Below are 26517 nucleotides of genomic sequence, written 5' to 3' on the forward strand. Positions count from 1 at the left end.
TATTTTTTGAAAGGAGACCAAACGAATATATTCCTTGAAATTTTCACAGAATAAACTTTGCATAGAGAAAAAAAGTCACTGAAGTGTCCATGAAATGACGTTAGTAGTTCTTCATATAGAAAATTAAGTATGACAGGAAGTCTGCATCGCAGCTAACTGCTATTCGTATTTCTGCAGTTTCACCATCAATATACATTCATCTGCTAGGAATAAACATCAGCTATGAAAACACATTTTTGATTGTCTTATGCACAAATCTCAGAATCTATGTAACATCCTTAACCGTTGCCTACGAGAATGGAGAGGCGGTAACTACGTTTCTGTGATGTAACGCTAGTAGATGAAACTTGGCCGCGGTTTCACATGTGTTCTTCACTCGCGCAACTTTGGCGGATCGAGGGCTACTCTGTTTAGTCTACACAGCGACTGCCTCACTCATCGATGCACCGATGACCCGGAGATGCTTGTTGTTTTCGGCAAATATTTACTAACTTGACGTCACAAAACTGACTAGTTACGGCCTCTCCATTCTCGTAATCAACGCCTTAACTTTTCTTTTATCTTATTTATCAAAGAAACTCAACGAGTTCTAATCTTGTGTAATTTGCAAAAACTGAACGAAATAGTATCGGCTAGTTCTAAAAAGAACTAATCCAAACAAGGTTATTATGGGACCATGCAATTCACTGGGATCACAGTTTTAATTTTTTCTTAAGAACCCACTGTAATGGATGCAAGTGACTTTTCTAAAGTTCTTTGCTTACTAAAGTCTCAAAGAGAACTAGTTTTGTTACAGAGCCATATTTGAAACCATATTGTCAAGTGTATTCCAGGACTGGAAATAATTTCTCAGACTGAAGAAAGGAGACTAGCCTATTGCAAAGTATTCTCCAGAAATTCAACCCAGATTGAAGTAAAACTTACTGATAACTAAGTTACTAATTGCCCAGGAAATAGAAGCTATTTCTCAGGGGTGCAATATTACAACTTGATTCATCCTAAGATTCACAATATCACCATTTTTTAGTTCTGAATTTTGCTACTGTCTATGTTGGTACACCTTGAATCAAAGCTGGGTTATCCGCTAAAATTTCTTTTGAGAATTTTAATTGGCACACCAGCCATTATTTTGATGATTTTTTTGCCTGTTAATTTAGAAAGCAGTTCTGCAAAGTCAAATCATCTGAGATTATACAGTGGGATCTTTTTTTATTATAGACTAAAGGCTGTGTCCTTGCACACATGTGCAAATACTGCTATTCCTGTTCCGTAGAACCCGCTTTTGCATATTTTGTCCTTTGAGGGCAAATCTAGTAACCTCTGGGCAAACTGCGCTCACATAGTAGGCCTTCGTTTTAAAGGAAAGAACAAAACCGGAAGAAAGGACAAACTATTTTAGACTGGTAAAAAGATTTATTCTTTTACTTAAAATTACAATAAAACGTCAAGTGGGTGATAGTATTCACAGAGTTTGGCGACAAATAAAGCTTAAATTTTAAATTCCTTTTCTGCAGGTGATTCAACCCTAACATTCTTGAAACATCCATACATATAACTCTAGCACATTTACCTGTAAATAACTCAGGAATCAATACAGCCACTCTAATAATAGTAGCCAACAATACCTACAGCCACAAAAAGTGTGACATCTTTTGGACAATTTTTGTCTGGAGTCGTATCGGATGAAATCGTGAATATAGGCCATATCATCTCACAAATAATCGTATGACAAGCAGACTCATCCTTCATTAAATGTGTGGCCTACTTGGTCGACCTATTCATGAGATAGCCATCGTATCGCACGGATATGAGCCAGAAAAGTAAGTAGGTAGCTTCATGGCAGTGTTCTCATTTCCTCTCGCATTTATTTTTAAAAGAAAATGAACATGTTTGTAACATAAAATTTCAGCAGAACACCCTCTCTTTATCATCAGAGCCGGACTACGTTTTTGCTCGAGTTTTCACTGTTGCAAAATCTCGTTTCATGAACATGGTGCTAATGAAATTATTCCGGCTCCTGCACAAATAACCGCTTTTGCCTACCTTTTAAATTGTAGGCAAACCTGACGAAGTTGCAGGATGAGGCACAAACGGTTTGGTCTGTTAGTGGCAAAGGAGTTGCTCGCTTTGCTCATGTATTCATCTTGTTGACAGTATCCTGGGTAAAATATGATTGCCCTCAATTTAGTGTAAGATATCGGGCGTACTATTTGACAGTTAAATGCAATTCTTAGCTCCTGCCGCATTATGTCACGAGGCCGTCAGGTTTGCCTTCAATGGAAAAGGTAGGCAAATGTGGATACTCAGGAGCCGGAATAGTTGTATTCTCACATTTTGTTCACATACCTAACGAGAACACAAACGATGCGGTCGGTTGGGGCAAGAAGTTGCTCGCTTTTGATCATGTACTGCTGTGCTAACGAAAAACACCGTCCGAACATTTGAGAGTTGCCAAATTTCCTTCAATAAAATGTTCATTTTTTAGGAAAATTATGAATACTTTTCCTTGAAATTTTCAGAAGTTTTAGATTAAATTATAAACAAAATTATCTGAGAAATTGGTACATGAACATTCAAAATTTTCCTGAAAATTAGTGGTTTGCCTGGGGAAATTTGGCAACGCCTGAAGGCTCGTACGGCGTTTTTCTTTAGCACGTCAGTGTAGTCCTCACGCAGTAGGTTTTCAACACTACAAATCATACTGACTTGGAAATGATTTCTCCACCCCGGTAAAAATTGGCAATAGAATCTGTTTTCCAAAATACCATAGATCTACAGCCGGCTGTAAGATTTCCAATAGCTTCTATAGCCGGCAACACAATTTCTTATAGCCTTTTATAGCCGATGGCGACTAAGCAACAGCCTAGCGATAAAGTGTAGGTATGCTAAACGTTACTAATTACGGATGCTAGGACTTAGTGAGTTTTTGGACTACCGCTCTCTTTTTGGGCAGTAGTATCTTGATTTATTTGGGGAGGAAAGCTCCGTACTCTTGAAGGATGCCTGCCAATCCTAACATGTTGGAGCGCCTGCAATTTCGTATGATACTGCACAACACCTCTGGTGTGAAATAGTTGCTTCAAGCGCCGTGGCACGCTGCGGTGCGGCAGGCGGGCAGCCAGCGCGAAACGCGCATTGGCGCCTTCAAACCTAACAGGGATACTTCACGCATTGCGCAATGCGTGAAGTATCCCTGTTAGGTTTGTAGGCGCCAGTGTGCCGCCGCTCCGCTTCGTGTTAGGCTCTAATATTTAATCTCGTTGAGTCAGCGTTTTTCAGCTCATGACTTTGAAATGTTTGTACACTCTGTATGGATTATTCTCATTTTAATTGATGAAAAAAAAATAGGTATGTAGTAAAGGAAAATATAATGTGCGTTTTGTAAATATTAAGGTGATTCCGTACAAACTTAAGGATTTACAAAGCACACGAATTTCTACACAATTTCTTATAGCCTTTTATAGCCGATGGCGAAAAAGCAACAGCCAGGCGATAAAGTGTAAAGCCCGGCGATAGGAACTACAGCCCGGCTGCATAATTTTTTATCGCTTCGTGTAGCCCGGCCGTATGATTTTTTCCACTTTCTACAGCCAGCTATATGATTTTCTATCGCCTTCTTCAGTCGACTATAGGAGCTCCTATGGTATTTTGAAACGCAGCTCCTATCGCCAATTTTTACCAGGGCATTTTTACTGAGCAACAGGTGCGAGTATTCAGGTCGAATCTCAAAAACTACTTCGTAGATAAGTATGTATAAAATTAATTTTAAGGCATTATCAGACAAGATAACTAAAGACAAATTAAGACATCAAACTGTGACATTATGCAATTATTTTTGTGAGCAGGTAAACTCCAACAACTTCATGTCTTCACTAGCGAGAATTTTTCCCCTGGAGCGGCTTGTCATGCTCTATGATAAATCAATTGATACCTCGTTTAAATCTGTGGAAAAGGATCGATTATCAGGGTGTTCACAATGAACACACATAGATTTGATTCTGTACCACAACTTAGAGTGAGAAAATATCAATAGTCGTTGATTCACGCTTTGTCACCGCCCCCGAGGTTTCTACTCTCCAAGCGATGCTGCTCTGCTGCAAATGACGGGAGATGATTCCCTGTCACTGATTTAAGTTGGGGAGGAGGGGGTCAACTTTGGATTGCATTTTGGTGAATCTGCACAGTTTTGTAAATACCGGACGTGACGGATCTGATGAATTTGGCCCACGTTTCCTTCTCGAGAGAGCTTAATGGCCGTTTTTCCTGCTCGTAAAATTCGTCTATCACATCCAATAGAGTGAACTCCAGATGCTGAAATCAAAGGAATGTAAATATTATTATAAGGATACGCATGAATGAAGAAAAAGTAATCTTTTAACGTGTCGTCCCTGCTAAAAATGATAAGAAGCTTACATCACGATTTTTATGGTTTCGGTGTAGCTAATTTTATAAAATTTTATTACATCGAATACAAGAAATACAGAATTGTTACATGGGGTTTTTCATGTAAGTTTGACTCAATTACATTTCATAGCATTAGCTCCGAAACCATTCATTCGCCAAGTATAGTACTACTAAAATATTGTACCGGGACAATTGAAAAAAAAAATTACACCAAAGTTAGGCCAAGTCAAAAAATGTGTACCCACTTCAAATTGCGACGCTGTAAGTCTCTGCTATTTTACGTTTTTTCAAAAGATAAACTAGCGCAATCGGTTTTTATTGTCATTTATCATGAAATTTCTTCTCCTTGTAAACAATTATTCACATGAAATTGTAAGAAGCATTTTGATTAGTTTTCCTGACGAAAATAAAACTTAAACGTAGATTTCTTTCTATTTTCTTTAGTTTTTTTTTCAACTTTTCTCCCAAATCTGAGCGACGGACGCCTCATTGCATTGGCAGCGTATGGAGCGCAGCTGAGCTACGCCCCAGCAACCATGCAATGCGTGAAGTATTCCTGCAGTCTTGTAGGCGCTCATATGCGTTACGCGCCGACTAGCGCCGCTGCGAACGCGCAGGACTGCGAGTTCACACCTCGAGCCATCGCGCCTTCAATTTTTCAGATGCAACACGGACATCCATCAAGCACGAATAGTTGTATCTCTGCACCGTCATTAACACACGTATTTTTCCTTGCTCTTTTCCCATGTTGTGTTGGTTCTGCGTATCTTATTTGTAGTGACGCCTCAAGGAGGCGTGATTGGCACAGCTGAAGGTATGAAAATACGTAATCTGGCCTCTTTTTTCCAGAATCTGAGGAACATAGACATCCATCAAGTACGAGTCGTTATATCTCTGCTCTGTCATCAATGTGCGATCGTGATGGCTGCAATTATTCGTGTTCGCGAGCTGTCCTTGTTGCATACTCGAAAAAAAGAAGGATTTTTTCATTCTCTCAATGACGCAGCGCGCGCCTCATTTCTCCCATCGTGTAAAATTTTCGCAAGCTGGACGTTATCTTAACATTGTTATTAAAACATTGTTGGATATTTTCAAACAGTTGGAAATGAGATACGCATTTCACGCATTTAGCCATCGATATGGCAACAAAGTAAAGGTGACAATCTTGAGTATCACGACGACTTAAGTGCTTCCCTCTTCCAGACTCATTGCGCGGGAACACATCACTTAGTCAAATAAGAACACTTATAGTAACTCCATGCATACACCCTCGTTGAGCGAATGGATCGTGAAAAGATGTTCGATAGTTGAGACCTTTTCTATGCTGTGCTTTTGCGGTTTGGCACTTAAGAATTCATAGTTAGGTGCTCAAATCGCACTGGCTTTTATCGAACACTTGAAACATGCTAAAATCTATGGTATGTATTTAAAACAAAGGCCTTATTCGCAGCATTGCTCAACCATTCTTTCCTTCTAATACAAAATTGTAGATCACTTTCAAGCCTTTAATGGCACACAGCTACTATTTTGATGTGGGCATTTTCCCTAAGCATGCGCGAGTTGAGTCGGCTCATGCGAAAGTGTCCGTTGTCCAATACAGGGTTTCATAATTGCAGTGGTTTATTTTACCCTACAACACTGATGAATAAGAACGACCTCTTTTGTAAACGTCTGATTCTTCTCAGGGATTTTTTTTTTGTAAAATTTTTCCACACAAGAGTCTTAAACCATCTTGTGTGTTCGGTATCTGTAAGTTACAACGAAATCATCCGCGCAAATTCTGAAACACCGTAGATGGACATCGACGTTTGCGCCTTTTGCACGAGCCGATTCCAGTGGCGTGGCGTGAATTGCGATGTATCGATTGTTATGCCATTTAAACCTATGGTAAAGAATCGATTATTAAAGTGTTCGCTGCGAACATCCTGTTTACCGATCCTTTTACATAGGTTTAAATGGCATAACAATCGATATATCGCAAAGCACGCCACGCCACTGGCCGATTCAGTTGTAGAAGGGGTTCTCATTGGGAACTTAACGCAAAGAATAGTCTCCCGAAAGTGTCACTACAAGTCTGCCGTGCTAAGGAAAACCCCATATGAACATTCGAGAGTTGCCAAGTTTTCTCCATAAAAATGCCTATTTTTAAGGAGAGTTATGAATAATTCTCTTGACATTTTCAAATATTTTAGATCTGATCGTGGATAAAATTCTCTAAAAAATTGGGTGAAAAATAGTTATCGATTTCCCTGAAAATTCAAAATTTATCGAAAGGGCTTTAGGCAACGTTTGAAAGCTCATACGGCGTTTTTCTTTAGCACTGCAGAAGTGCCAATCTAGAGGCTGATTTGAATGCATTTAGTCGTTTTCTACCTCATAGTGCGACCACGTGAGGCCGAGATTTTTCCGGCCGTGAGATTTGCCGTTGCTTTCTAACATGCTTAGGATTTCCGAGGTGTTCTCGAGCGATGCTATGGCTGTATCGATGAACTGAAGCACTGCTTTGGCATGCCGCCGGAAGGATTCGTTCTGCCGTAGCTCGCTCAAAGGCACGCCTCTGAACGGGAAGGCCTCCTGGTAGTCCGCCTGCCTTTTGAAGAACCTGCACAGCGAAATTTTCACAGGGTTTCAAAAGTGAATTTGCATTCGACCCACAGCCACCTGCCACCTTAGTAGCTTCGGTTGTTTAAAAAAAAGGTAAGAAATCTCTTAAATTCTAAAGTGAAAAATTTTATATCCAAGCGAGGATACCCTTTTGGTCCCTTTATACGTACCCTGGTAAAAATTGGCAGTAGAATCTGTGTTCCAAAATACCATAGACCTGCGGCCGGCTGTAAGATTTCCAATAGCTTCTATAGCCGGCTACACAATTTCTTATATCCTTTTATTGCCGATGGCGATTAAGCAACTCACAGCCAGGCGATAAAGTGTATACTAAACGGCACTAATTACGGATGCTAGGACTTAGTGAGTTTTTGGACCACTGGGCCGTAGTACCTTTTTTTGTATTTATTATATAGTATTTATTTTGCGAGGAAAGCTCCGTACTTTTGATGGATGCCTGCCATTCCTAATATATTAGAGCGCCTTCAGTTTCGTATGGTACTGTGCAATACCTCTGGTGTAAAATAGTTGTTTCAAGCGCCGTGGCACGCTGCGGTGCGGCAGGCGGGCAGCCAGCGCGGAACGCGCATTGGCGCCTACAAACCTAACAGGGATACTTCACGCGTTGCGCAATGCGTGAAGTATCCCTGTTAGGTTTGTAGGCGCCAGTGCGTCGCCGCTCCGCTAAGTGTTAGGCTCTAATATTTAATCTGACGGAGTCAGCGTTATTCAACTCATGATTTTGATATGTTTGCACACCCTGTATGGATTATTCTCATTTTAATTGATGGAAAAAAATATGTATTGAAGAAGAATATAACGTGTGTTTTGTAAATATTAAGGTGGTTCCGTATCAAACTTAATGATTTTCAAAGCACACGAATTTCTACACAATTTCTTATAGCCTTTTATAATCGATGGCGAAAAAGCAACAGCCAGGCGATAAAGTGTATAGCCCGGCTGCGTAATTTTTTATCGCCTCGAATAGCCCGGCCGTATGATTTACTCCGAATTCTACAGCCAGCTATATGATTTTCTGTAGCCTTCCTTAGCCGGCTATAAGAATTCCTATGGTATTTTGAAACGCAGCTCTTATCGCCAATTTTTACCAGGGCCTTTTGGTCCTTTTATACGTGGAAATGCCACCTTTCACTTTTACACCGGAAAAAAAAAACACATTGGATCTAGAGTCCAGACTCTTGAAAACATTGACAAGAAAAAATACTCTTGATTCAATCGGATTTTTGCTGAAATCAAAACGAAATCCGCTTAAATTAAGAGGCTTGGTTCTTGATTTAAGCTTAAATCTGATTGAATCAAGAGTACTTTTTCTTGTCGATGTTTTTAAGAGTCTGGACCCTAGATCCAATGTGTTTTTTTTCCCAATGTACAAGTATTTTTTCTTTATTTGAGTAAAATTACACAGACTTTTACTTATGATCATGGTACTTATCTTGCATATTTTAAAATTTATTTTTTACTAAGCATGAGAACAAATTAGATCAATTAGATTTATCAAGTAGACTTTAAAAAATTTTAACATCAATTGTTTTCATAACGTTTTGCAACGTAAATTCCTGATGAATATTACTTTTAAGAGAACAAAAAGGGTCTCCCGAGTTCTGGCTCATACATTTCAGCACTTTTTTGCCATTAATTTATCGGCAAAATTTAACTGTAAATGTTACTGCAGTTTTCTGTTAAAAAATAAAACAAGAGCGAAAATCCGCAACTTTGAAATTCAAGGCACGCGTTGACTTCACGAATCGGGAATACTTAAGGTGATTCGATGGACGCCATATTTTGTGTCAGAACGGCATGCGATATATCGCATCAATCGGTTCCATTTTTTCAGCTACTCGTCATTTTTCTCCAATTTTGAGATTGCAATTTTGTTGTCAGGAGACTAAAGCTCTCACTTACCAATTTTAACAAAGAAATTCAACGTAGTAAAGGCGTGGTTTTTTTTAGAGAGAAAACATCGCATTCAATACTGATATCGAAACTGCACTCGAATGCGATATTTTCTCTCTTAAAAAAACCGCGCCTCTATTACGTTGAATTTTTTTGTTAAAATTGGTAAATGAGAGCTTCAGTCTCCTGACAACAGAATTGCGATCTCAAAATTGGAGAAAAATGACGAGTAGCTGAAAAAATGGAACCTATTGATACGATATATCGCATGCCGTTCTGACACAAAATATGGCGTCCATCGAATCACCTTAAATACATTGTTTCTCTGCCTATCTTTTCTTCGTCCGCATAACTAAATAATATCCAAAATTGCAGCATGTTGAATCGATCTCATAACTCGAGTGCCATCCAAGCTCGTAGTGGTAAGTATACTTGACGAACGCACTTAAGTGCTCACTTACAGCCGTGCCGGCACGTACTGTCCGCGCCTGTATCCAGTGGTACACACCAAGAGAATTCGCAGCTTTGCACACTTGGGGGTACCAGGCCCGCCTATACCCCGTATTTCAACGGCTCAGTTAGATTTTTTATCTGGAGGACGGATCACCCAGCACTTGACGCGGACGAAATTCAAGAGCCTCTTTGATTAATTAGTCACCTGTATTTGGGGTCATTTATTCATGTGGGCCGCCAACTTGAGCGGCACAGGCGGTACTTTAAGAAGGTCTATTTCAATTATTCTGTAGATCCATCTATCAATCAGCGCTAGTCCCCTCTGCCCATTGTCACACTTAAAGCTTAAATAAATTGTTTGATATATCCAGTGAAATCTTTGCCGAAATTGCCGATGGAAAAAAAAGATACTTAAGAAGTATTTTTTTCTTTCTCCCTTTACTGTAATAATAATATAAAATCATTAAGAATACGCAAATCAACAGCGTACCAGCAGACAAATTGTGTTTGTATGTATTTTTTTAGATGTAAATATAGGTAGCCTGCACTGCTAATCTTTTGATATAGCACAATACTCGATTTTACTTTTATTTTTTAGACGTCAACTTACGCCAAGAAGAATGTGATTCCAGTTTCTTGTAGATCTTTTGCGAAAGGTTGCCATGATTCCCGTATTAAATCAATTTCAGTCTGCGATAGACCCTCGTCCATATCTGGCATTTTCTACCTATGTAACAGACAAAAATACACAAAACTTATTATTTTTCATCATTTCATATTATATTATCATCACATCTAGGTACTTTATTGCGATATTACAATCAGGGCCGGATTTACTTACTTGCCGCCCATGGGCCGCCTGTATTTTGCCGCCCCCTTCTCATTCGGTTTGAAACATCGATAAAAACCATCAAGTGAACGTGCCTGAGGGAAAGAGGCAATAAGACGCGTTTACTCGTGTTGGTCACATTTTTTGCGAAAGCCGCCTGTCAACACTACTAGCAAAAGTTCACGGAACTTGGCGCGAAAGTTAAGTTCCGTAAACCTATCTCTGTATGGACAAGGCCCTCCATTTATAAGAGATGAGCCAAAAAATTATGAAAGAACAAACATAAATGTGGTTTAATAATTTTAACTTCCGCCGCCGCGCCGCGCTGACCGCACTGTGTTTGACGCAATGCGTGAAGTCCTACAGTCTTACATGCGCTATGCGTTTCGGGCCGACCGCTGCTGCACGCACTGTGTTTGACGCAATGCGTGAAGTATTCATGCAGTCTTGTAGGCGCTATGCGTTTCACGCTGCCCGCTGCTGACCGCAGCGACCGCACTGTCTTTGGCGCAATGCGTGAAGTATTCATGCAGTCTTGTAGGCGCTAATATGTGTTACATGCCGACCGCCGCGCCGAGGGTTTCTGCTTTACATCTCACGTTCTCGTCATCATTGCTCTCTGCACCGCGCCGTTCCAGGCCAAATCCCGTGTTCAGTTTCTCTCTTAGTCTTAACTCGACAAATTAAAGGTGCTGTCTATTATATCACAGAAGGACGACAAAATTAGAGATATACTCTCAGAAAATGAGAGATTTTGTCACCTTTTCTCTTTCGTAATTTTTTTTTCTGAATCCGATTTTTCTTTATAGCTACATTTAAAAAAATTGCAAAATTTGCCGCCCCCTAAATTTGCCGCCATGGGCCGCGGCCCATGTGGCCACCCCCTTAATCCGGCCCTGATTACAATCCCTTATAATGAGCCTTAGATCGACCCTAAAATGAGGTAATGACGGTCGTCTTATGAGTATTTGAATGCGGAATGTTGTCCAATTTTTCCAATGATGTAGTAATTTTTCATGGGAGCTTCAAAGTTCAAAGAAGAATATAAATTTAGTAAAATATTAAATACTTTTCTGACGTTCTCCTTAGTATAAGGTAAACTTGAATTTTGGAGACATGAGAATTAAATCATAGCTAATTCAAATTGAGTCATGAAAATAAATTCTTTTATCGACAATGCGCGTAACCCCCACCCGTGCGTGCAACAATCAAGTGACATCGGTTCCCAAAAAATTTTGCTCGCTCTGGGAGAGGAGGACCGTGGTATGCTCTGTGGAGATAAGCTGGACACAAATATTTGTTCGTCCCTTCCTGAGCATGACATGACAAATGCCATGCTCTGATGTGGCCATAATTTTCCCGCATCCCTGTCTCATACAATTTATTATTTGACTGAAAAACTTTTCGTGGAAATATCCGTAAATTGTGTTAAATTTTAGCGTCAAAATAATGGAACTTCAGTAAAATTTCCAAAGGAATTTGTCCCACGATTTTCCTCGAAAAGCATGGAATGTTAAGGAAAATTGTGTACCTGTGCATAGCGCTCTTAATCGGTGGCGATTTTCACAAGTTGGCAACGTTGCCTTTTTTTCATTCGAATCCATTATAAATATCGATCCCAGTTGGGACAGCTCCCTCGATAAATATCTATTGTTTTACGTACATTTCAACGGACGAGACGCAGAGTTGTCAACTCGCGATGATTTCCAATGCTTGTGATATTCTTTCCGCAAGAGAACGCACTTTAAAAAAGTGAGATCGCGACCAACTTGACAACGATGGAATCGGATCAGTCGTTTGCATATTACGTGTCAATGAGGCTTTTAATGGGATGACGTGTGCTACGATGACCTCTCTGCTGTGCAGCCCCCCCCCCCCCCCGGTCCCCCACATCGGGTCACAGTGGTAGTAAAGGCTCGCCATTGATCGTGATTATACTCAAAGGTCGTTAGAATCAATGTTACCATTTTGAAAAGTGCTCTAGGAGTCTCCCTATAGAGCCATCACGGAATATTGTCAAATATCTTGAGTACTTCGGCAACGTTGATCACAAATGCCCAACGGTGGGCCAAATGATCTCGTGCTCGGTGTCAGAACTTTTCGGCGGTAAAATATGTACACCGCGAATTTCCTGTTGAATCGGCTGGACTTCATGTCAAATAAGCGGCAGGAATTTCTCCTTGAATATAGGTACAGATAAAATCCGATGTTTTGTACACTATTTATATTACCTCACAGAGGCATCTCATCATTTTAAAAACCCCTGAAAGAGCCTTTGCATTTCCTAAAATGTGTTTTTCTTCTTCTTTCAAGGGAGCAATCTTCTTTGAAAAAATTATGATCCATCCATGCAAAAAAATCGTCACCTCCTGGCCAAAGTATCACAAGCACCATGCGATGTGTAAAAATTTCCGCCGCCATTTTATTTTTTTACAGAGAAATTGTTCAATAAAGCATTCCGAAAATTTCGCTGAATTTTCTTTGTGCTGTCGATAAAGTTCATTGAAATATTGAACAATTTATCTGTAAACAATAAAAGTGTGTCGGCGGAAATTTTGAAACGTCGCATTGCCTTTGTGATACTTTGGCCGGAAGGTGACGAAATAAAAAAAATCCAAAAAATAATTGCAGAAATACCATCACGTCTTTTTACAAAGGGTTGAAACACAACAATTTGTATTTTGGCCAACGGACGGACGAATGCAACGCTGATTTTAGCGCCTGAATGCAACTATTCCTACTCAATGGCTGTCTATGTTGCATACATCAATAAATGAAGGCGCTTGGGCTTCTCCTACGCAAACTATGATGCGTGATGCACTCTCTAAACCTAAGGATGTACATTGGTGGGAAAGAAAAATCATCGAAGATAGTCTGAGGGTCGTTTTTATGGTCGTCCCTTGAACAACAGACTACCGTTCTTAAGAAGGTGCAAGGTGCAACATATACTTGTGCTTATGGTGACCTTCAGAAAAGCATCATTAAAAGTACAATTTTTTACGAGCCGCGAGAAAAATTGAAGAGAATAACTGTGGGAACACATTCTTGGAAGGAATGCAAAGGATTACACTATGATGATTTAACACTGCACAAAATCCAAAAAATGAAGTAACAGATTCTGCAAATTTGACAAACTTTAAGGTGGATGCAGACTTACCTTAAAATTGTCAAAATTTGCAATATTTTTTTTGTATTTTGAACTTTTCGTAGTGGCAAATAGTTGAATCCCTCTCATAGATCTAATATCAAAGTTATACTGTTAAACAATGGCGGTTTGTAAAAATTGTCTTTTTTATGATTTTAAAGGTCTCCTTAATTATCATAATGTAAACCGTACGGGGCCTCTCTGAAGGAAGGAGGAAACGAAAGAGAAAACGAGTATCATTACATCATATTATGACGCTCATCATGGGGATGAATCGCCTGCACCATTCTCAAGCCCAATTAATGCGGTTCATATTCCACTCCAACCCTACAGGATGAGAAGCTCGACCGTATGATACTGACACACGGAAACAAAACTTGAGGAAAGTTTAATTAAACTCGAATGTTACGCGACATGCAACTTATCATCCAAAAAGGAAAAGTTTCAACAAAATCGTCGTTTTCCAGACCAAGGACGTAACCCCGTTCCAAGGTTGCAAAATTGTCTCAAAGTATTCAATTTTTTACAAGAGTATAATCTGGGAATTTCTGTCTAATGATTTTGGATGATTTTTGCTTGAAATTAGAAGACAAATACGCTAAATTTTCAGTTAGGAATTCGTATAACAGTTTTATTTTTCGACCTACATTTTGCAAGTGGACATTTGGCATCCCGCTCCAAATATTAGCTCAGGGTGGATCCTCACAGACCGGCAGCAAAGTGAAGCAAGAAAATTACCATATCACAGAGCAACGGTATAATGCGATGAAATTCTGTCATATCCAACTTTCTCTCAAACCCTCTATGCAATTTTATACGATGACGAGTTTAACCTATGAGTTTGGCCGCATTCCGCTATATTTTTCATTTATTTCCACTCGCAAAGTGTGCATATTTAGTGATGATCAAAGAATTGGGCAGATGGAAATTCGCATAATTTCGATGGCTGGAGTTGAAAAAAGTGTAAATTTCAAAGTTGTCAATCATGTGTTATTTTATTTCCTTTTTTTAAGAAAATTTATCAAAACAAATCCTGGCTTATTTTCTTGGAATATTTTGGATAAAAGGGAAGAAAATTCACAGAAAATTTATAGAAAAACCGGCTGTTTTCTTTCTACAAAAAATAAAGCGCGTATGAAGATTTGCAACGTCGCAATTATTGGAGATGCGAATTTACCGATTTCGGTCATGAAGTTGCAAAAGTAGCAGAAGCGTCTTCTGGGGAAAGCAGGGAAGGTAATAAACTCTCCCATGCATTTTGAGTTGACCTTGCTGTGGAGAAATTTGGACCAATTTTTATCAATATTAGGGCATTTTTAGAGTTATTTTGAAGTTTGGCCTTCACCTCATGAACATTTTACTCCTTTCAATGACTTTTGCGTTCCCTGAGATTTTTTTTAAATGAAGCCCCTTAAAAGTAGATGCCTACTCACAGGGTAGAGCGTCAACCCCTGGAGATTCGGCAGGAATAAACTATTGAGTTGTGTAAAAAGTAATAATTTATTGTTCAAGTTTTCTTTTCTTTGCCTTTGACATCTTATGCTATGTTTCACTTGTTTTATGAGCAGATTATTGTTTATTGTGTTTATAATTACACAAAATTGGACTCTCCTCCCCCCCCACCCCAATTTTGGTTAAGAGTTCCATTAAAAGGGTTTTGTAACTTCAGAAGAAGAATGCAAAGCAGGAGACCACTTGTCTTTTTAAGTTCCTAAAATATGATATTGGCGTATGATAATAAACGCATAAATAAGGGGACACTGATGAGCATAATTGTTTTTCGAACTCGTTTTATGGTTTTTTCATTATTTACAGACGACTGTAGCTAAGAAGTCGGTTATTCATTGCGCGCACTTGATTAGTGGGACAGAGTATATCGAGTGTCCGAACTTAAATTAGAGTTTCATTTTGGTTGTGCAACCGATGGGTTAATTATTTGACCTAAGACCAACTCAATTGGAGACATACATTCCCTCTGCTCCGTAAAAGTGGGTCTGATAAATTACATTCCTTTAAAATGAGTGTGATACACATTTGTATCCTAAATTATGACGTCCGTTTTTTTGATGCTGCCCGTATTTTATATCAAAGCCTCCTCTACTGTAAATGAAACGAGTAAAATCACAAAATCCTTTTTTCCCCATCATCCGTCAATTTTCTGAAAAATTACATTTTCCAAAAACGCATTTTTTGGCATCCAAAAAAAGGAGAATCCACTTTTCCGGAGAAGATCATTTTTGCCCTCAGCAGAAAAAAGTAAAAACGAGTGGTTCCATTTGGACGTATTTATGCTAAAAGGAGATATGTGCAAGTGGAAAGATGGGGTGTGCTCGTTAGTTGGGTCATAAGAAACAATGTAAAAGTGGATATAGCTCCTTTTGAGAAAATTGAAAAGCGGGATTTGACATTAAATCAAAGGAGCTAAGCGGCAAAATATGCTAACTCATGAGCCGCGGGCATGGCAAGAGAGCGTTGTGGACAGGGCTCATGAGTTCAAGACGCCGGACGGCGATCCCGATCCCGAAACCGTCACCGCACTCACCGCTGACGTCACTGGCGCTTTATATTCCCCATTCATTCTTATGGCCCGACCACTAACGACCACACCCCATCTTTCCACTTCCACATATCTCCTTTTCGCATAAATACGTCCATTTGATACCTGGATAAAATATCACTCTCGTCCTTCCAGAATCAAAACAAACGGATCAATTTCACGTAGGAGTATATGGGTGAATTGGCATTTGACCGGGGGCACCTTGTTATCATACACAGCGGGGAAAATTGTTTAGGCATGCGGCACATGTTTACCTAGGTATTTTTAGCGGCTAAATTCATAAATGATCTCGGTTTTTCTCCATCATGAAACAATGAACTGTGAATTTCCGGTAATGTATTTATCTTTAGAATATGAGCGTGGTGTTTTCAAAAAAATCTCGATTTTACAGAAAATTGGTAGGTGAAGGAAAAAAACTATGGTCATTTTAAGACTTAAATCTAAAAATTACAACAAAATTCCTCATCAAACCCCCAGAGTGATCTAGAGATGATGTATTTTAAAAATAAAACCTTGTCATCACAAAAACGACAGGGAAAATTCTCAGATATGCCACTTCCGTATTTGTATGAATCTTCGGCTGCTTAAGCGAAACAATTATTTTAATTTTTCTCTATCATGCGCAAATTTTCCGGAAAATTGAATATCCATGGAAAAAGTTCTATCATTGGGCCGGATTCCGCTTTTTTGGAGCCAAACCGAGCTTATTGAGAAAAACGGAGGTTAATGTTAGAATCAACGCAACGCTGAAAATGTACTTACGATCAGTCTCCCACATTTTAGACATCGAGACTCATGTGTTGAACCAGTGTCGTGATCATTATTAAGGCTCATAAGTTTTTGAAATTTTGACTTATTCGTGAAAAACAGCGGTTAAAATAAATCATTTTTTCCCCTTACATGCCTCATTGACAAGAGACTTCGCCTGACGAAACAACAAGTGATTTATGTCGCTACGTGGCATGAAAAGTTCCCTCTTTGTTGACATTCTATGAATAGTATCTATTTCCACTGCATATTTTTCTATCGATTTAGCTATATGTATCTCTTTTTTTATAGCTTGTAAACGGATTTTTTTGTTGAAAATTTACATTCATATGAAGCCTCAAAGCCCTTAGTGAATGATCTCTGACTCAGACTTTAATTTTTTTTAAAAAAAAAAAAAGAAAAACGACAATGTCAATGTAGTTAGAAAAAAGCGAGGGAATGTAGAGGTGTTATTTTAGTTGCTGTTGGATAAATAAAAACGTACCTTCCTTAGCTGTGCACCCTTATACCCTTGTGATCAGTCCTTGATTAATCCGAACGAAGCAGTGGTAGCATAATCCTTGAGCACACGCTTTTTATTCCAAAACCTATCAACTAGAGATCGTAATCAACATCAGGTGGTTTGAAATGGAGACAACACTAAATATAGTCGAATTCGAGCGAAAACCCGAGCTGAGAACTGAAATTCAAGTCACTATCGCTCTCCAGCTGAGGCGCACGCGTCTCGATAACCTTCAGTCACGCGTCGGCACTCTTTGCGAACTTATTTCTTTTCTACAGAGAAAAACGAGGAAGCGTGGAGAGGGATGGGCAAAAGCTCGCGCAGAATATGCTTTCAGCGAGCGGCGATTTTCAAGTGCCGCTTGGTAACCGCCTCACCGTTGACTGTTGACTGTTGACATTTTGGTTTGCATTTGTGAGCGCCGTTCCAGCGTTAGCAGCGTTGTCGCGTGAGCTTCTCGTTCGAGTTAGGGATGTTCGATTATTTAACCAATCGATGGATCGGCGGGCTCACCTGCACCAATTTTCATTTTAACATTCACTTGTTACAGTCAAAATTGGTGCAAGTGAGTATGCTCAAAATTTTAGATTCAATTCATTTTACTTTGCATGGTCCCAAGCGTAGTTTTTGTCGATCAATCGTGCTTAGTATCCTCCTCAGTATTGACGGTCGATTGCCACGATTATCAATCCAAAATCGAGACGAGCCCTTGAAGCCCTAAAGGTGGATCCTCAATTTTGGCGCGATGCATCCTCTGGGCACAATCATTACAATTTTTCAAATTACATTCGAAAAATATTTTTCAACTTGAATCTCTATAACGGCAAGGTTGTAAGAGGTGCAGCAATGAGCGTCGAAAGTTGGCAACGATCCCTCCTCACCCGCTCCCATCTAACGTCGCCGCCAGTTTTTTTTTTATTCTAAGGGTCTCCATACTCTCCATGAAACCATACGCCCATACCAGAAGTGGAACCAGACACTTCAAACTGGGAGGGGGGGGGAGGGGCTACCAAATTTTTTTTCGAAAATTTAAAGCATCCAATGAGCAGTTTGATTCAATTTCGTTATGAATAATCGCCAAGCGTCCGCCTTTCTTCTTTCCTCCGCTCTTTCTTTCTCTTTTTCCCCTTTTCATCTTTTTTAACGAACGGGGAGGAGGGCGTGCGCTCCCTAAGACCCTCGCCTTGAATCCTCCTATGGCCCATACTCTTTCCATTTATCTCTGTGTGTATACACAGCCGAAGACTAACAATTTTTGAAAAATTGAGCTATTCGCATTCCAAATACACTTACAATCAGTAGTAAATCTATACGTGCAAACGAATTCGGTGTAGTATAGGTATCTAACACTAGGCCCAGGATACAGGGTCCTTTTTGCAAAATACGCGAAAGTCAACGGAGCTATGGTTTCACCGTAGCCAATTTCTCGAATCGACGCACTGGAAAAAAATTTACGGGCTATATAGACATACCGTCCGTTCCGGGCTCAGAGGCCAAAAGTTCCGGGTGCTGGAACCGTAGCTTCGATTGCTCCGGGTGTTACGCTGGGAACTTTCGGCCTCTGAGACCGGAAAGCGGACGGTATGCTTATATAGCCCGTAAGTACGGCTTTTACCGCTGGAGTTTTTTTTTACAGTGTGAAAATTTAGTTATACGGTTCTTTGGCCCTCAGATACAAAATGTAGGTACTCCATAGCATCCTAGTCTATACTGTAAAGCTATTTACGACGTTGACATGGCAACTCCATCCCGTCAATCTGCACTGATTGTGCTGGAGTAACGAGTGTCAGAGGTCAGGGAAGCACAGCGACGAAGGCGCAGTGCCGATGATGTCGATGTCGCCCCGTGAACGCGCTCTGGTAATTTCACTGTCGTATCAACTGCTCCTGTGAGGGCCCATGTAAGCATGTACTGAAACACCAATGCACAGAAAATAGGACCTGGACCTAACCGCAGAGACACTTACTCAATTACGACTCGCCGCCGTCGCTACCCTCTGTGTCCTCCTTCTCCTGGGCGCCTTTTTCTGGCTTGAGGTAAGTATGCACGAATCGGTAGATGGAAATTTTCCCGTTGAGATGGCACCACTTTTACGTTGGAGTCCTGTTTTGATGAAAAAATTGAAATCCGTGTGCAAAATAAAAAAAGATGTTATCAAAATTTTGTGTTGATTTGGGTAGTACGACGCAGAGTACCGAACACAACATTTCGATTAATTTCTCATTGCTACTTTTACCTTTGGTTAAATTGACCAAATTTTTGGATGAAATCAACCAAACCATTTGGTTGAAAATCCCAAAGTCGTAAGATCTTTTCAGCTCTTGCATTGAAACTATTGATTCTCTTGGAGCCATTGGGAGCCTGCGAAATGTGGCACTGGATTTTGGATACGATGCTCGACGCCTCCTAAAATATCTGAGGCACATTCCTTCCGTTATGATGGACAAGAAAAGAGCCTGTAGAAATATCATCACATCAGAAAAGCAACGTCAAATTTTTCCCTCAACAAGACCATGTTCCCTAAATTATCAGGTAAAAAAAGTGTTGTACTATAGCGCGAGATGAAAGGTTTGCCTTCAATCTGCAGCGCCGCAACGCAACTCTCATGAGTTAAAATAGTTGCCTACTCACCGCGATTGCAGGCTCACTCAACTTGCACGCTGTTTCTATCGCACTAAAGTTGATTTGATCATCCTGCGCCGCTGTATCTGTTTCCAATTCACCGTCAAAGTTTTTGCCACAAAAAGTTGCCACTGCTTCTCCGTTGAAATGAAATTTTATCACTGTTAGAGATGGGTTCAAAGCTTAAAATCCAACGCGTAATTTTTAAATAAAATGTAGCTCCAAAGCGGATAAGGTTTGATTCTCCGTAATATTTTAGTGAAATCAAACTCGCAAAATATCATAGACTCTTTGTGACAAAGGTAAAAACAGATGAAACTTAAAAACGCGACTAGCCTTTAAACGTCGTCATTTAGTTTCGATCAAATGCTGCAATCAAAATATACGATCTAAGAAAGATGACACTATAGCTACCAATCGCTGCACGTAACATGTTATCAATAAAATCTATTTTAGTTGACTCTTTCGTCAAGATTGAATGATTTTAGAGTCAAAATGTTTGATGTAGTGCATGTTGCGCATCAGCGGAAAGCTTGAGTTATGATTTTGATTGTGTGTATCGGTCTTTTGGTGAGTGACAGGGACACTAAATCGGACCCTAAAATCGGATTGTATTTTTTTCCTCCTTGGAAAATTTTAATTTAATGCATCCAGTTAAAGCTCGTTCTGAAGAGGCTACAATGGATGGGTAAAACTAAGAGGGAGCCGGGGGGGGGAGGGGGTGTTGCCGCCACCCAAAAATCTGCTCAGTCTTCTCCAGAAAATGTGAGGGATTGGCGTGACACAGGTATATTTCATGTTTGAAATTGTATCTCGATCAACTTATCAGTTAGAATAACTCAAGTTGCGCTAGGGGTGACTTATTTTTTCAAAATTTCCTCGGACCCGATTCCACCTTCAGGGCTGATAATGTCCCTCCGAACCCCTCTTAACAGCTAGTGGTGTCCTTTAGACTCCCTTCAATGATGGGGGTGTCTATCTTTGTCTCCCCATGGTGCCCTTCTGCCTCCCACAAAAAGTCTTTAGTTCTTCACGTGGGGGCCTCGGGCCTCGCCATACGCGGCGCTGTCGCGTCATTTTGTTTGCGTTTAAACAGCCGCATGCAAAGGGCAGTAAATTGTGGCTTTTCTCTCCCTGAAGCATTTTTGTTCATTTTTTAACCAAAATTATCGGCAGCCACTCTCATTCAACTCATTTAGCTCTACCAAAATTTACTTTTTAGCGTGATTTCTATTTACAAATTTGTGTCTGTTTTTTAGTCATTGGCGACGAGTGTGATTTCGGACGAGATCAATGACTTGGAAAAAGATGCTGATCAACGTATGAAGAAATGCGTGGAGGCGCTCGTGGCCCAGATGGCCAAAGTACGGACCGGGCGGGCTTGCCCGAGTCTCCTCGAAGGAATTCAGGTACGGAAACAGTGAAAAATCTTGAAATTTTTTAACATCTCAGGAATTAAACTTTCTCTTCGTGTTTGTGACACGAAGTTTGCTAAGGATTTTAAAGCTCAAAGAAATTTTCCTCTTAATCTAAACTGCTATTCAACAATTATATAGTTTATGCGGAAAACTTATTTAATCACTCTCCGTACGATTTTCAGGTAAGTATAAAGTGCAATAGTGATTGAAGGGCCCAGTTCATGCATTAGCCGATAAAGTGAAATTTTTTAGAAAACCAAGTGAGATCGTTGTGGAGCACGATCGTTTTTCTTTAGATGTATCGTGCTAAAAATGCAAATTCAAAAACAAGAATTTGAAGATATGGTTGTTAAAAACCGCACTCATGGAACGTGAAGAATATCTTTTCGTCAAAAAGTATACACTATTTCGCCCACACTTTTATCAAAATTGCAGTAAATGCACTTGCCAGATTAGTGCATCAGACCATTCAAGGAAGCTCTTGCATTCCCCAGGGATTTGCGATTTAAGAGCAAAATCCTATGTAAAATGTTGCCTCAAAACAAACTCCAAAGCTTCAGAAAAAGCTGTAAAAGTTTAGGCCGTAACGGAGGGGATCAGGATCGCTTACGTTACGGTGTAGGTCTAGGCCACCACTGTATCTCAACCTCACGCGATATTTGCTCACTATTTTAATGCTAACAAATTGTCAAAAATGTCAATTTAGGGAGCAAATATTTGTATATTCGTGGGATCGCAACTTCGCGAAGACTTCAATGCTGCAGGCACAGTAACCCTGATAATTTTTTTGCCTCTTCCTGTGCATGGAGAGTTTGATCGTATAACGCAAGCCGCAAGCGATAACCTCCGTTACGGGCTCAACTTTGGTGGCTTTTTTGAGCTTTGGAGTTAGTTTTAAAGAAAACCAGCGGCACCATCGTTTTTCAAGTGAAATTTTACAAAGCATATGCTCTTGTTTCGCAAATTCCTGTGACGCATGTAAGAGCTACATTACGATTACATAACTAAAGGCCCAGACACACCTGCGAGTTACAAGCGCTTGTTGAAAGTGCGAAACCCCAACAGGCAAGGAGTATTTCGATAGCTCGACGTCGAGCGATCGAGATCCTGGTTCTACATTGGTGTTTCAATTTCAACAAGAGCTTGTAACGTCGGAATCACACGCTGAATTTGGCAGTTGCATATGCAGGTCAACAGTCATCGCTCAACGGCTGAAATTTTGCAAATTCGAGTTATTTTCATCCAGATGTGTATCAAATCTACTCGAATAGTTCAAACAAATTCAAAATTGGTCCGATGGTTGCTGAGAATCGTTGCTGAATTTTGCGCGTCACGTGCAAAATTCAGGCATCGGGCCGATGACTTCTACATTCAAGCCACATTCAGCTCCCACATTCAGCGTGTGATTGCGGCATAAGCGCTCGGTTGGGTCACGCAACTAAACTAACCTCCCGGAGAAGCGGGAAGTATCGTCAGATATGAAGGCGTTCTAAGCGTTTGGTTGGGTCACGCAACTAAACTAACCTCCCTGAGAAGCGAGAAGTATCGCCAAATTTGAAGGCGTTCAAAGCGTTCGGTTTCAGCTATCCAGTTAATCCAGTAAATTCCAGCTAAATTCCAGCTAAATTCCAGCTATTTTCATCTAGATTTGTATCAAATCTATTTGAATAGTTCAGACGATTTCGACATTATCCGATGGTTGCTGAGAATCGTTGCTGAATTTTGCGCGACACGCGCGAAATTCAGGCATCAATCCGACGACCTCCACATTCAGTTACATTCAGGGTGTGATTCCAGCATAACTCGCAGGTATATCTGCCGTTATAGGAGCAAATTCCAATAAGTTTTCGTTCTGTGTGCAGGTAGATTGCTACGGGGGCCACTCGCCGCTGCGGCAGGTGGGCAACACGGTGGCCGAAGACGCCCGGACACTGGCGATAACGGTGTACGACCCGTCGGTGGCGCCGGCCGTGGAGAAGGCCATCCTCAACTCGGGTCTCGGGCTCAACCCTTCGAGGGCCGGCGCCGTGGTCCGCGTTCCTGTCCCGCCGCTCACCGAGGACCGACGCCGGGACCTCGTCAAAGTCGTCAAAGCGGAAGCCGAGCAGGCCCGGGTCTCCATCCGCGCCGTCCGCCGGGACGTCAACGTCAAAGTCAAACGCCTCCTCAAAGACAAGGAGATCAGCGAGGACGATGAGCGACGATCTCACGATCATGTTCAGAAGCTCGCCAACGCTGCGATTAAGAAAGTCGATGCTGCCCTCAAGGATAAGGAATCCGAACTCTTGACAACTTAAAGAACTTCCTTTTTGCTGTGTTAGTTGAATTTTTTGGTACGTCCAGGAGCCGTTCATAAAACACGTATCACTTTAGGATGAGGGCAGGGGGGTGAGCTTACGTCAAAGGAGCATTGTTTCGTACTAGAAGGGTTCTTATCATCGTGGCTCCTCAAATGGCTTCTTTTCTCAGGGAGGCCCCGAACTGATTACACTGACATTTCTGCTTCAATCCCATCCTTCCACCTGGATATTAGACAAGATAACTTTGTAAGAGATCACAATGATTTGTCACTACATAAACTACAAAATACGAGTTTGATTATTTTAAGGTAGGTCCGTAGCCTCCCTTAAATTTCGTCAACATCATGGTAATTTTTCTCGTAATCTTCTTGTATCCTCATTTTGATCTTTTGCAAGGATCTATTTTCAAAGTTGCGCTAAATTTAACTGAAAGTGCGTAAAAAATGTCCCATTTATAATTATAATGGCAGTGTGTTCTAATTTGACGTCCTCCGAAGAAAAGGAGTGACTATGAATACAGTCTTCAGACTAAGAAAGAGTTTATAAGATCGGGAGAAAGTGCCTACAAATGCTCGCATATGCAATCAGCAGTATTTGGTAGAATAAGTTGCTTGTCAGAAGAATTGAAGGCGTTTTGATGTTACCGAAGTCTCACAGTCCTTCTGTCCTTCTCTCATGGTTACTGCGACGAGACGAGGTGAGGTTGTTTCAAAGTTTTTTATCTTCTTTGCAGTGAGTCTTTGGAGCAAGTCCTTCATCTCGTGCTGTTTGAAATCCAAATACAGGAATTGTAGATTGTTTCTTTTTTGTTTATTTGTAATCATTTATGACATTTTTAAATACATTTTTATCTACCTATTTTTTAATTTTGTATGCAGAATTGCGCTTCAAACTCCTAAGCTGACTTCCACAACGTATAATTTCGTCGAAACTTAACTATTTTTCTACGCTTTTCAGCAATAGAATCTTCGGAAACTCTTACGAAGTATCATTTTTAAAATTAAAGAAAAATAATGATCACAAACAATGAATTTTTAAAAAGAATTAATTCATCATTGCTGAACGATGAATGTAGCATGTTGTTGTTTCCACTCAATGAAGATGACAGTCTCGTCCAAATTTGCCGCCACTTGCGCCGCCCTCACGTGACGCAAGCGGAAACGCCGAAGAAGATCCATGTATAAGCGCTTCTCCCAGAAGCCTTACCCGAAGTCTGGCAATTCATCGACATGCTAATCTGTCGTGATAAGAAAAAACGCCTCTTGGACACTAGGGCGTTGCAAAATTCTCTCCGATTAAACACATTTTTTCCTACGATTCGGCTTTACTCCTCTCACCCTCCGCCCTCCGCGTAACACCCGCCAAGTCAAGCTCAACCCCCTCATCCAGAAGGCTTAGGTGGAGTGCATTTTGCAAACAGGTACCAAGAGAATTCCAGTGTCGCTAGGATTGTTCAACTTACATTTTTTGCAAATAAAATTACTGAAACCATGCAAAAATTAAACTTAAAAGTACAATTTTTGTCTTGAATTTTGAGTTTATTGGGAGTGAGGATAAAACTTGTTCAGATGATCAGTTTATATTTGCGCGGTAAAAAAAGTCGCACAAACTCAGCGACATTGGAATGCTCTTGGTTCCTTTTTGCAAAATGCAATCCGAGTGATCTAAAATGTCTGAAAAATGAAAAACGAGAAATATTCAAAAATTTTCCTAAAAAATGGAGATGTTGCATGTGTAAGGGATTTGCGATTTGACTGTTGATTCTTATGTAAAAGTTGGCGAGAAACACGATGGTGCCACTGGTTTTCTCTGAAATCAACTCCCAAGCTCAAAAAAAGCTCCCAAGTTGAGGATCAGTCTACCTTGAGAGTCCACCTCTACATCAAAACAAACTCTCCATGCAAAGATAGGGAGCAAATACATCAGCAGTGATGCCGTGTTTTCAGTTTTAGAGTCCACAAATGAAGTGGCAGCCCTGTCATTGTATTTGCTCTCTATCTGTGCATGGAGAGTTGGTCTTGATGTAGAAGTGGACTCTCAGGGTAGGGTGGGATATCCCCTCCATTTTGGCCTCAACTTGAGAGCTTTTTTTGAGCTTGGGGGTTGATTTCAGAGAAAACCAGTGGCACCATCGTGTTTCTCGCGAACTTTTACGTAAGAATCAACAGTCAAATCGCAAATTCCTCACACATGCAACATCTTTATTAATGGTATTAAATGTAAATTGGGAGAAATTCGGCAACATTGAATGGCTCATACGGCGTTTTGTCCATCCCTCGAAGTCGACCTCAGGAGGAAATCCCGCGTGGTGCGACACGCTGGCAGCGGAGCGCCCTTCGCCGGCTATCGATTGAGTCGGGGATGGAGAGGAGGGGTTGACCAGCGTTTCCGTTTCGCGAGGCATTTGTTCCATTTTCCCCGTTCGACGGAAGGATTTCAATGCGGAGCTCGCGACAATGGTGTAAACGGGACTCTGGCGCGTCTTGTCGCCCGCCGCACAATGGAACGAGCCGCTAGGAGAGGCACGACATTAAATTTTTCAAGTAAAACCGCACATTTTCATGGAAATTTTGCAACGTCGTGCATTTCAAAAGGTACATATTTTTACGAAGGAACCACCTTTAAACTCTTACGCCTTGTATTAACGAGGGTATAAGTTTTAAAGTTTCCACATCGTGTCCGATTTGTCCCGTTGATATGCTCCACTGTGCGGAAGGGCGGGACGGGGTTGGAGGGACCGCGAAGCGAGGAGGGCGAGGGGGCCACGAAACTAGACGCGTACGCAAAGTGACGCCACCGGTGCCACGGAGCCACATGGTTGCCCTTTCGTGTGAACACCGAAGGGAGCGCTTGCTTGGTGGCCGCATTTTTGCATTTTTAACCCGGAATTACATCAGATAATCACCGCTTTTGTAAACAAGCAAAACGATGTGCGTATTGATTTGGAATATGAAAAAAAAAAAAAAAAAAAAAAAAAAAAAAAAAAAAAAAATTGTATCTC

General features: G+C 40.7%; 2 protein-coding genes across 4 annotated transcripts; one reads left to right on the forward strand and one right to left on the reverse strand.

Moving 5' to 3' along the window:
- Positions 1-1393: 1393 nt before the first annotated feature.
- glob1 (globin 1) lies at positions 1394-20126 on the reverse strand. 3 transcript variants are annotated; one of them, XM_072295985.1, is made up of 5 exons: positions 19808-20126; positions 19143-19279; positions 9986-10102; positions 6778-7006; positions 1394-4311 (listed from the first exon to the last, which is right to left on the reverse strand). In XM_072295985.1, exons 3-5 carry the CDS (start codon positions 10093-10095, stop codon positions 4150-4152), a joined length of 501 nt encoding a protein of 166 aa, XP_072152086.1. In that variant the 5' UTR covers positions 10096-10102; positions 19143-19279; positions 19808-20126; the 3' UTR covers positions 1394-4149. The 3 variants fall into 3 exon arrangements, with proteins under 3 accessions (XP_072152086.1, XP_072152085.1, XP_018915186.1); XM_072295984.1 differs by lacking the exon at positions 19143-19279; XM_019059641.2 differs by lacking the exons at positions 19143-19279; positions 19808-20126 and adding an exon at positions 17159-17570.
- Positions 20127-20253: 127 nt separating this feature from the next.
- Positions 20254-24374, forward strand: LOC109042729 (ribosome-recycling factor). The gene is made up of 3 exons (XM_019059637.2): positions 20254-20368; positions 21058-21207; positions 23079-24374. The coding sequence occupies exons 1-3, from the start codon at positions 20339-20341 to the stop codon at positions 23511-23513; spliced, it is 615 nt and encodes a 204-aa protein (XP_018915182.2). The 5' UTR covers positions 20254-20338; the 3' UTR covers positions 23514-24374.
- Positions 24375-26517: the final 2143 nt, after the last annotated feature.

This window comes from Bemisia tabaci, chromosome 2, assembly GCF_918797505.1.
Source record: "Bemisia tabaci chromosome 2, PGI_BMITA_v3".
Taxonomy (NCBI): domain Eukaryota; kingdom Metazoa; phylum Arthropoda; class Insecta; order Hemiptera; family Aleyrodidae; genus Bemisia; species Bemisia tabaci.